Source organism: Peromyscus maniculatus, chromosome X, assembly GCF_049852395.1.
Source record: "Peromyscus maniculatus bairdii isolate BWxNUB_F1_BW_parent chromosome X, HU_Pman_BW_mat_3.1, whole genome shotgun sequence".
Classification (NCBI taxonomy): Eukaryota; Metazoa; Chordata; class Mammalia; order Rodentia; family Cricetidae; genus Peromyscus; species Peromyscus maniculatus.
Genome location: NC_134875.1, coordinates 50,680,685 through 50,692,585, shown reverse-complemented (window position 1 = coordinate 50,692,585; position 11,901 = coordinate 50,680,685). Strand labels below are relative to the sequence as shown.

Below are 11,901 nucleotides of genomic sequence, written 5' to 3'. Positions count from 1 at the left end.
CTGTTTTGTTTTAAACTATCAAACAGCATTTTCTCCCCCCCCCTTTTTTTGTATTTTAGAGACAGAATTTCTCTGTGTAATAGCTCTAGCTGTCCTGGAACTTGCTCTGTAGACCAAGTTGGCCTTCAACTCACAGAGATCCACCTGGCTCAGCTTCCCGAGGAGTGCTGAGATCAAAGGTATGTGCCACCACGCTGGTCTCAAAACAAATTCTTTTTTGGGGGGTGGGGTTCAAGACAGATTTTCTTTGTGCAGTTTTAGTGCCTGTCTTGGATCTCACTCTGTAGACCAGGCTGGCCTCAAACTCACAGAAATCCGCCTGGCTCTGCCTCCCAAGTGCTGGGATTAAAGGCATGCACCACTGCCTCCCGGCTCAAAACAAAGTCTTAATGCAGAATATCCAGTTATCAAAAGATTTCCATAAATACTAACGTTAGTTCTAGGTTCACATTGTGTACAGGGTGTTACTGGACTCTTCTATACATGTGCTGACACACATATAATTTGCTCACACAAATGGGAATGATTTACACTTGTTCAGTATACTTCCTCTTTTTCACTTGTTTTCTGTGGTAGAATATACATAACATACAATTTGCCACTTTAACCACTTTTCAGGTTCATTTAGTTGCAGTAAGTACTTTCATGAAAGAAATTATTTGTAGAAAAATTTCAAAATCCCAGATGGAAACCATGTATGCTTTAAACAACTCCTCATTCCCTCCTGCCCCTGGTCCCTAGTAACTGTCATTCTATCTCTAGGATCCTTCCTCTTTTAAATTAATTGTAAAAATTCAATGAAAAAGTTTGAGAAATACTAAACAACATATACAATACTGGATGCTGCCTGTCATGGTTTGGGTCTGAAACATTCCCCAAAGAGCTTATGCGTTGAAGGCTTTGTCCTCACTGGACCAATCAATGTTCAGAGGTGGGCCTTCAGGAATGAACTTTAACATCCTCAATTGATTTGTCCATTGATGCATGCATGGTTTAAAGGATTATTGGGAGGTGGTAGAAACTCGGAGGTGGGACCTGGGTATTATAGGAAGTAGGCCCTTGGGGTGCGTGCCCTCCAGTGGTATACGGGGACTCTGAACTCTTCTTCTTCCCACCCTTCTCTTTTTCCTATGAAGCAAGCTACTTTACTCCATCATAATGTTCTACTTCACTGTAGGCTCACAAACTGTAGGACCAGTGACTACGGACCGAAAATTCTGAAATCCTAATCCCAAACAAATCTTTCCTCCTAAATTGTTTCTCAGATTTTCATCACAGTGACAGAGAGCTGACTAACACATTTTCCCTCTTAGGACTGACCTCCAGGAAACCAGCACAACCAGTTTCTGAGGTATCTTTACAGAGACCACGCACATATATACAAAGTTCCTCCTTTCTTTTCTCACCACTAGCTAGGAGCATATCACACCCAGTTTTGTACTTACCTTTTTCCCACTAATATCCTAGGTCCCTCAGCAGGCAGACTAACTCCAGACAAATGTTTGTATAGAGCACACACACACCAAATATACATAGAATTATTTTTTAACACTTATGTAGTATATTTGCCTACTCTGCTATGCCAGAATCAGCAGACTTTTCTGACTCATTAACTAAAAAAAAAAAAAAAATCATTTCTTTGTGTCACAAGTCCCATGGCATTGAATTTACTCCTCTGACCATTTCCCAGGATACAGTATAATATTATCAACCCTATGCAACAAATCCCTAGAATTGCCCCCATCATTTTATTTTGCATTTTCCTGGTGGATAGTCACGTTGAACACCTTATTATCTACTATCCCCCCCCCTTTTTGAGAAATACCCATCCCTTTGTCCTTTGCCCATTTAAAAACACAGGACTCCTTTATATATCATATATGGTGTTCCAGTATTTTCTCCCATTCCCAACTGTGATGATTGTGTGCTCTGCTGCGTAGGTGTTAGGTGCTCTGTAGTCTCGTTTGTCATTTGCTTTTCTTGTCTGTGCTTGGGTATGACGCATTAAGTTTCACATCTCCCAGTGCTGCACTTCCCTTAAGGTAACGTGATTGGGTTTTCCCCTTCATTTCCACTCCAGAGTTCTCTAGCACACTGTTTAACAGCGCTGTTGGCTGACTGCTATTGGTTCCCGGACAGGACACACCCAACTACCTTCATTTTTTTTTTCTGGATTTGTTCCCAAGCACCATAATAGGAGGCTCATGTGAAAAGGACTGTTTTCTGATTGCTTTCCTCTTCTCTCTTTTTGAGTGGAGCTCAAAACAGTATCCTCTGGAGCAGCTTCCTTCTCTCATCCACCTTAAGTGGGGCAGTGGTCTTTGAGCCAATGATAGGTCAATAGGCAGGCTGATTCCTAAGCAATGGGAGGCTCCTGGGTTGCAAATGGACCGATCATCTTACTAGTGACATCGAATTCCTGGATAGCTAGCATCTGCTTCATTGACCTCTTGTTAATGGCCATCTTGTCTTGTTGGTCAAGGATCTGAAGGTGCAAAAGAAACCTTACCCACCATACACTTTTAGGGTTTTAATCCACCCCAACAACTTGTGCCCAAGGCCAATAGAACACAGCCATTCTCCCTTTGTAAAAAGAAAAAGGGGTTGGGTTTCCTTCAATTGTCTGCCCTTCTCTGTCTCCACTATTTTTGTTTTACTCTCTAGTTAACTTTGCATAGAACAGCTTCACCAGTAGGACCTGTGCGGAGGATTCAGGCAGACTCTTCTCATTGGCGGGTGTAACGGCCTTTTCCTTGCTCTAATCTGGGGGTTTGTGGAGGTAGTGGGTGGTGGGTGGGAGAAGAGTTTGGCCATAGTCTTCCCTCTGCACTTCACACGTAGTACCCGCCCGCAGACACACGCACAACACACACACACACACACACACACACACACACACACACACACACACACACACACACACACACACGCCTGCTCAGGCCCCTTCTCCCTGTGTCTTCCATCAAGATGACAGGGCGCTGGAGAAAAGGCTGCTGGAATCAGCTGGTAGGTACAGTAGTAATCTGAACCCCACCCACCCGCTGCCTTTGCTTGCTCAGGTTTCTCCGGTCACTCCTGCCAGGGGAGAAAACATGTAAGCGCGCCTCCAGAGGAGGGGCTCGGGGAGCTGGGAGTGGCGGGGCGGCGGAAGGTGAGCCTAGGAAGGTGGCCCGGCGCCCCTTCTGCCCGGGCCCCTCCCAGTGCTCCCTCGGGGTGTCAGCTTCGGCTCCGCTTGCTCCCACTCCACCCTCCTTTCGAAGGGATTGCCTTTTTTTTCCCCCCTCTGCGGCGGCGGAAATGACAGTGTGGTGCTGCGGTGGTGTCATGGTGCTGCCTCTGGACTGAGAGGCGAAAACTCCTAAGTTTCGCCCGGGAGACCCAGACGCGGGAACGTCTCGGTCTCCGTGCTGTCCCCTGTGGGGCGCGCGGGCTGGCGGATCCCGGCTGCTGCGCGGCAGCGGCGGCGGCGGCGGCGGCTGCAGCAGCGAAGGCGGGCGGCGGCCTAGAGTGGTGGTGGCGGCGGCGGCAGCGACAGCGGCCCGGGAGCTCGCACGGGAGCCCAAGCCAGCTTGCTGCGGAGGCCGGCGAGCGCCCGGCGCTCTCAGGCGCGCGTAGGAGATGGCTGGCACCCGGGAACAATATGGGTAAAACGCGTCCCCTCGCCGCGGCCCTGGGGGGGTCTAGTGTCGCCGCCCGCCGGGGCTCGGCCCCGGCTCCGGTTGCTCTTCAGGTGCTGCCGGGGCCGGCGCTGGCCGAGGACACCCGGGCTCGGCGGGAAGGGGGGAGGAGGGGGGAGACGGGGAGACCGGGTCTGCAAGGCTCCAGGCGGCAGTAGCGGGGCCCAGGGTGTCTGTCACACTGTGGTGACCTGGGTTCCTGCCGCTGCCCTCGTGGGAAGGAGTTTGCACTCCTAGATCCCAGGCAGGGGAACGGCCCGAGGCCTCCCGCTTGGCCAGGCCAAGCCGGGAGAAAGCAGTGGAGCGGCTCTCCTGGCGCCTAGGCGCAAGTCTGGGAAAGGGCGCAGCCGCCTTCCCACGCTCCCGCAATCCACGGCGTCCTCGGCCCGGGCGGCACCCCTAGGTTGGCGGTTTGTTCGGCGGTGCTGGCGCAGCAGCCTGCGATGCTGCGGACACCCGGCCGGCGGGATCCCGGGAGAAACTTAATCCCCTTTTCACTGGGGAAAGGATCTTCAAGTCTCTGTCCCGGTGGTTCCTTATTTCTGGCCTAGCTGTGAAAGCAGCGCCGTGGGGGAGAGGGAAAACTTGAGTGTGTTCACAGGACACACGGCTACTGAAGCAGGGACATGGGAGGCTTTTCCATTTTGGGTTCGTAAGAATTAAGTAAATAACGGCAGAGCAGATTTACTCTAACCTTACTGGTGATGAGCTGGTTTAGGTTATTTCGCACTTCACGTGCAGCAGCACATTATATATTTATTTTGGAGGCATTTCTATTTCGAGCAGGAAATTAGGACCCTGAGATGATCGGACTCCTCACTTTTTGCTCTCTTCCGCACTCCTTATGCACTGTCGCTATTATGTCTCGTATTCCTGCCTCCCAACATTTGCCCACCCAGATCTCTCACCAGAGTCCCGCACTCTCAGCTTTGCTCTATCAACCTGTGCACATCCAGCAACGCAGATTCTTGCTTTTGAATCACTTTGCTTTTTTTTTTTTTTTTTTTTGAAGGTTGCTGGCGGTGGGGCTGGTGAATGGCAGTTGTGTGTCTCCGAGGGGGAGTATTTATAAAGGAAAACACTGGAAACTGTAATAATAGACAACTGTTGAGTGGGGATTAATTAATCCGATTCTCAAATTGAACCATAAGGGCTGATTTTAATCCCATTCTACTTCCTCTCTGAAATCGAAACAGATTTCTGGTAATATTCCAATAGGAGATGGGTTGCCAAATAGAGAGTTCATATTCCTCACTTCGGCTTACAGAGCTTTTGCTATACTCTGGATTAACCCCCCCCCACACACACCTTTTTTTTTACCTCCTCCCCACTCATCACTGCCCTGAGGGAGAGTCAGTCTTTGCTATTTTTATATATTACTGCTCAATCAATTAACTTAATGCAGACTCATAATGTGAATTAAATTTCTCTTGATTGTTTCTTACAAAACTTGATTCATGTGGTTGAAGCACAAGTCTTGGAGCCAAGAAGATCAGAGAGTCCATTCCAAATGTGAGGTTGCATTGGCTTTACGGCCTTTGGACATTTGTATGACCTCTTTCTTTCACAGTCGCTGCACTTGCATAAAAGGCATAATATTATGTACTGGGTATTGTGAGTATTGGCTTGGTCCTTTGAAGATAAAAGGATCCTATAAACCTCAGCATTATACTTTTCAATGAAAGCACTTCATTTATCCCTTATTGGGTTACTGGGTTGACTGGGTATAAACGGGAACACTAATTTACAGAAACCTTAATTTGCCATTATTAGTCCCCTTGGGATTCAAATTGCCATTGTAATTTAGACCTTAAGTCAATTTGTTTCACCAAATGTATGCGTAACTGAATGGAAACATATACAATTAGGCATAGAAAGTAATGGTGATGATTTTAAGTCGAGTCATTAATCATATTGATTGCGCTCTAACCTAACAATCTGAGTCAGACTCATTTGAATATACAACCTCACCCATTTTTAGCCGACATGGGGGCAGTTAGTTAATGCCCAATAAAAAGTGGCATAGATAGTTTTAGTTCTGGCTATACAAGTATGATTAGCACCTTGCAGCAATGAGTCAATATTTTTTAAAGCACCTTTAATTTAGTACAGAGGCCTCTGCTGGCTGGGTTGAGGCCTCAGGCATGACCCAGTATTTGGGGCTCATATTTGTCCTATGCTGAACTCTACTTACAGCTCCATGGGACAGGGTTACGGTGGGAGAGTGTGATGTGTGGAGTAGGAAGAGAGGTTATGGGCCACGGAGGGCTCTTTCTCCTATTTCCTTTCATAAATACTGGGATTCCTACCTAGCATGTTGTACCTTGCAAGACCACTTCTGCGAGGCACTGTTGCAAATAGGAGTGACAGGGTTGCTTCACAAACAGATCATCTGAACAGTGCAAATCGACTTAGATAAAATTGGTTTGGTTAATCCTTCCTCTAAGAACAGGGCAACTTGCTCCAACTTGCAGATCTTAAAATAGTGCCAGTGGAGTCTCATAATTATGTCCAACTAGTGTTCTGAGTAGTGAACCTTTCCATTCCCTCCTCCCATAAAATCTGCTGACACCACAATTAAAAAGGAAACTACAGAAGATTGTCTTTTTTTTTTTTCTTTAAATCACTCAGCAAACATCATTGGCTTGACGAAGAGGAAAGAATACTGTCTTTGGTTGTCAGGCCCTTTAGAACTAAAATTTCTCTTTTTCAACAGGAAGGTAGAACCCTAAAGGCAACGACAGGGATGAGGTACAAAATTATGTCTCAGATGGCTGTTTTTAGAGATAACTGCTTGTTTTTGTGTGTTCATAGATCTTGCTGAATTTCTAGCTGTTAGCCATGGGACTCAGCTGCTAGAAGAAGCCTGAGTGTGCTCCAACTCCATTTAGTGTTGAGTTTTCCTTCTGTCTTTTGTGCAAAAGAAAGCTTTGAGTCTATGATGTGCCTCCTTAAGCTGAATGTCCAGTGTATCATCAAAGGATGAGGTGTAACATGTCCTAATGGATATAACACAGTTCAAGAGCTTTTAAAGGCACTTACTTCAATTTTTACACTTATTTATTTGTGCACATGTGTGTGCATATCAACATGAATGTGTGCCGTAGTGTGCTTGTGGAAGTTACAGGAAAATGTGTAGAAATCAGTTCCTTCCTTCCACCACATGGGTTCTGTGGATCAAACTCAGGTTGTCAGTCTTGGTGGCCAGGGATCTTATTAGCTGAGCCGTCTCCCTGGCCCTAAATAGAGCCACTTTTTGAAATTTTGGTACAAAGTCTGTATTGTGCTAACTGTCTCTATTTCTGGATCCTCAACAAATACTGTGTTCATTACTGAGTGGGACACAGAGGAGGCTAGGAAAGTGCTTCTCTCTGTGTTGAAGCATAGCATCAAGTGAGAAGTTCAGATGAGGGGTGGCGAGAGAAGAAAATCCTCCTTAATTATCTGTCCTGTGCAGATTGCTAGACCCCTTTACCCTCTCTCCTCCCCTTCAAGGGCTGATAGATGTGTCGTCACCCATTTTCATATACCAAAACTCTACTGACAGTTTTCTGTGAGCTGAAGACGTTTGTGTTCTGTGGCTTTTTCTGTCTGCTGCTTTTTCATCTTTTTGTTTTTTATGACCATAATCACATAACATTTTTGGTAGTCAAACTTCCAGATCCTGTATTTTTCCCTAGAAGGCCTGTAAACTGAGGAGGCTACTAGATGGCATAAGATGCTTCAAGTTAACATGGCAGAGGGATTTTGAAAACAAACAAACAAACAAACAAAAACATGATGACATCCCATCATCATTTGCTCTATGGGAGATTTGCCTGAATAGAATATACACTATGATGTTGGTTCAGCATAAATGGGTTAGAAAAGTGTGGGTTCTTGTCTCTCCACAGCATTCTGCTTGCCTGACCTTGGGCTTGGTCTCAGCCTCTTTCTGCAGGTCAGAGTCCTCTGGTTGTTGATGAACAGTATCCTCTGGCTCTGGATCATCCTCTTACAGAGACCAGATGATCCGATAACAAACCCATTATATAATGAAAACTCTTCCTGAAATCTAAAATCCCAATATTTTCAATTTGCTCTGATAAGAACATAATATGTGGGCATGGAAGACAATGTTAATTCAGGAGAGCAAAATGTGTGCATGTATATATATGTATGTACAGTCCAGAGATAGAAAAACGGTTTCTAGTCCAGAATCCTCTATCACTGTGTCTATAGTCTTTTGTTCAGTGTTGCTAGGATCCATGTGGTTCCCCGGAGAGTAGAAGCTTGATTTAAAATAGGCCTCTGTTTTCTGTCCCTTGTTACTGACCAGAACTTGGGGTCCTTGCAGCCTAACTTTCAATAAAATGCCCTACATACATACATTACAAGTTTTATTATGTAGAAGTGGAAATGACTGCCCATCCTGGTAGACCACTAAATACTTTAAAAAATCACTGAATATTAAAAAAAATTCATTGAAAAAGAGAGGATTGGAAACTCAGTCTTAAAATGGATGAACATCTGTACTAGTAGCGTAGGTAAATAAGTTTGTTCTTTATTTGGTCCCCAGCCTTATAACTTTGCCAGTGTAATCTTCATAACATAATGGTGTTATGAATTATACTTATAGTTCTTGTCAAACATTATAAGTTACCTCAGCAAATCCATTTTTGGTTACTTCAATTAATCATTTTTAAATAATATTTTTATTCTTTGAAAATTTCATATTTATACAATGTATTTTGATCATACTTTGATTAGTCTTTTGTATTTGTGGCAGACTTAGAACTTTTGGTTTTGCTATTTTGATAATCATTTTAATGATGACTACATTATATAAAATACTTGAAGTGTTAGGTTTAGGAGCTAATTATTGGAAGGAATTAGCATTAAATTCATGTACTATAAAATGCTAAGTAGGCTTTAATACCTATTAGGCAGGAACTGGATCAGGTTCTCTGTACCGGTCAGTAATTAACTTCCAGTTCTGAGCTCTCTCAATGTGTGAAGGAAGCCTAAGAGAAAACAGTAGAGATAATTCTCCCCTCAGGAGGACTCTAGCCTAAATGGGAAGACATATGAGTGACACACAACAGTTAAACCCACAGTTTTCCTGGGATTTTGTGGAGAAGTGTAATTGTCCTCTCTCATGTAAATTATATGTTTGGGATGAATTTCCAAATGTTATTAGCTTGTAAAAAAGTGTTCCGGGTATATCATGTGTGAGTGTGTGATGCAAATAAATGTAATTTAAAAACAGGTTAATTTAGTTTATCCTCATTGGATCATCACAAGAGCCTATGCTGTGCATACGACAGGTGCTTTTAATTAAAGAGATAAAGAAGCTGTGGTCTAATGAATTTAAATGTTTTGCCTACCACCACTAAGGTAGCACTGTTTAGATATAAGACTCCAAGAAGACTCTATTATAAGAATGAAATAATGGTTTTTAAAACTATAAAACTACTATGTAAATATAAGATTATTATTATAATTAATTATGGTCATTGACAACCTACCTAACCTCCATTTTTTTCTTCTATTTTGAGTCCTCATCATGTAGAATATAGATAATTCTATGCATTGGCTTTTTTTTTTTTTTTGGTTTTTTGAGACAGGGTTTCTCTATGTAGCTTTGCGCCTTTCCTGGAACTTACTTGGTAGCCCAGGCTGGCCTCGAACTCACAGAGATTCACCTGGCTCTGCCTCCCGAGTGCTAGGACTAAAGGCGTGCACCACCACTGCCCGGCCATATTGGCTATTTTTATGTTAGAATTTTTAACAGTTGCTTTGTAACCCAGTCTGGCTTTGAAATCATTATATAGATCAGTCCATCTTTGAAATAATTTGTGATCCTCCTGCTTCAGCTTCCCAAGTGCTGGAATTACAGCCATGTACCAACATTCACAGGGCTCCAAAAGATCTTCTCTGAACTTGAGTGAGTCATTCACTAATCATAAAGTTCTTGTAGTTGGTTGTTTTCTTTTGCAGTTTCAGAAGATGTTTGCATTGGTTAATATTCACAAGGGATTCCCCTCCCCTTTACTTGTTCACTGAAACATTCATTATAATCTTCCTTGAGGTACAATGGGTAAATACATCTATTACACTTTTCATTAGCTTAGCCAAGGGACAGTCATACACTGTGTCTCTTTAGTTTCTTTGGTGATAATGTTTATCGCTTCTTAATCTGTCTAGTTACGCTTGTAAATAAGAGTCATGCATGTTTTTAGTACTCGTTTATAGCATCCAAGATCTCTTTTTTTGCAAGATGATAAATAGAAATAACTCTATAATAATAGGATATGTGATCTAGAAAGCATCTTAAAGGATTATCCAGTGATCCTAGTTCAACTTGAACAACAGTTTGCATTTGAAGAAACAGACTAAGCCTGGACTTACATGTTCATCTCCCAAGGAAGAAGCATAGTTTCTGATATTTTCAGGAGAGTCTCATGGGTAGTTAATGCTAATATCCTGAAGGATGGTTTTGGTATAACTGTTTTTTTAAAAATAAAACTCTAGCTCATTTCTTAATCTACAGCCCAGAGGTAAGGCTTAGTTTTACATTTATGGCTTTTCTAGGAGAAGAAGGGTAGATTGTAGTGAGAGAGAGAGAGAGAGAGAGAGAGAGAGAGAGAGAGAGAGAGAGAGAGAGAGAGAGAGAGCAGATCCATACTCAGAAGATCTGGAAGATGGCAACTATGTAGGCTATTAGTTGTTGGGCTAAGTAGGTATTTAGTTACGTTCAAACAGCATTGGAAATAATAGAATTCTGTCAAGTGCAGATCACAGCTGCTTGATCATAACTCTTGATCAGCGCTAGCTATGCTAGATTTGGAGGGCAATACTTGAATCAATTTTTCATCTTGTAAGTGTAAAATGTGTGCTGTTTTGAAATCTTAATCACTTTCGTTGAAGCATTTTCTCTTCCTTTTAGGTAGTAGTGACGGAGCATGACTAATTTCAGTACTTGGAAGGCTGAGGCAAGAGGATTGTTAGAGCCTAGCCTAGGTTACTCATTGAGACCCTGTCTCAAAAGAAAGAGAAAGAGGGGATAGAGGGAGCGAGGGAGGGAGAGGCAACCCCTTTTTGTGTTTCTCTCCAGGCACAGAGCTTTGTCATCCCTCACCACTAAGTTTACTTTCACTGGTAACTCATCCTTCCCCTTTCTTCTTCCTCTTTCTTAACAAAGCTCAAAGTGAAGAGCATAGACAATGAAGATAAACTCTGCAGCAATCATTTTCTAGCGGAAAGAAAAGAACATGCACATTTGTCTGTGTACCAGGAACTAAATCATCTGGAGGGAAACTCTAGGTTGTAGGCACATGGGCATTTCTTGATATGTCAGTTGATTCTACCACTTCGTGCATTTCATTAACGTGTTTTATGACAAGCAATTGTGTTTTCTGGGGTAAGTGTCGTGATTACCTGTCATTGGGTCATACTCTACCAGATTCAGTCTTGTTATCTTTAGCACCCTCTAATTCCAAACATATCAGTGATTCAAAACTCTGAAGTTGCAACATTTTCTCATTGTTTTGTTTTTTGTTGTAAACCTTCCTCTGCTAAAAATATTTTGTGATGTAGGTAGAGATTAAGTGTGTTTTTTTTAGCAGTCATTTAAATATTTTTTTAAGTGAAAAAGAACTGAAGCTTAAGAATTCTCTGACACTTGTTGAACATTGTAGATGTCTCAGGACATTGCAAGACCTGAACAGGGACTGACTTGTTGACCTAGAAAAACAACTTAAGTTAGCGATTCAAGCTGGGAATTGTGGTGGGCCTGTAGTTCCAGCAGTAAGCAGGTGAAGCAGGAGAATCAGGAGCTCAATGTCATCCTTAGCTACATATTGAGTTCAAGGCCTGCTGAGATGCAGGAGATTCTATCTGAAAAAAAAAAATGAAGTAAGCTATCAAGAGGAGTCAAAATTGTCGAAATCCCAGAAAGGAAGTCCATACATATACGTAGTTACACCTACTCATTCCCTCCTCTAGGTATTACTAGTATGCTTTTTTTTTTTTTTTTTTGGTTTTTCGAGACAGGGTTTCTCTGTGTAGCTTTGCGCCTTTCCTGGAGCTCACTTGGTAGCCCAGGCTGGCCTCGAACTCACAGAGATCCGCCTGGCTCTGCCTCCCGAGTGCTGGGATTAAAGGCGTGCGCCACCAACGCCCGGCCACTAGTATGCTTTTTATTCCTATGAGTTTCCCTATTCTAGGAATTTCATATAAAGGG

At 43.2% G+C, this 11,901-nt stretch overlaps 1 protein-coding gene across 4 annotated transcripts in view; it reads left to right on the top strand.

Moving 5' to 3' along the window:
• Positions 1–2,906: 2,906 nt before the first annotated feature.
• Positions 2,907–11,901, top strand: part of Mid2 (midline 2) — a 106,044-nt gene continuing 97,049 nt past the window's right edge. For 2 of the 4 annotated variants that reach the window (XM_006970308.4, XM_076562182.1), the window contains exon 1: positions 3,514–3,644. In XM_006970308.4, coding sequence (XP_006970370.1) covers positions 3,641–3,644 — 4 coding nt within the window. In that variant the 5' untranslated portion in view covers positions 3,514–3,640. Of the gene's footprint in view, positions 3,007–3,307; positions 3,645–11,901 lie in introns of those variants that run through there. The other 2 variants (XM_015992229.3, XM_015992218.3) reach the window with 2 other exon arrangements.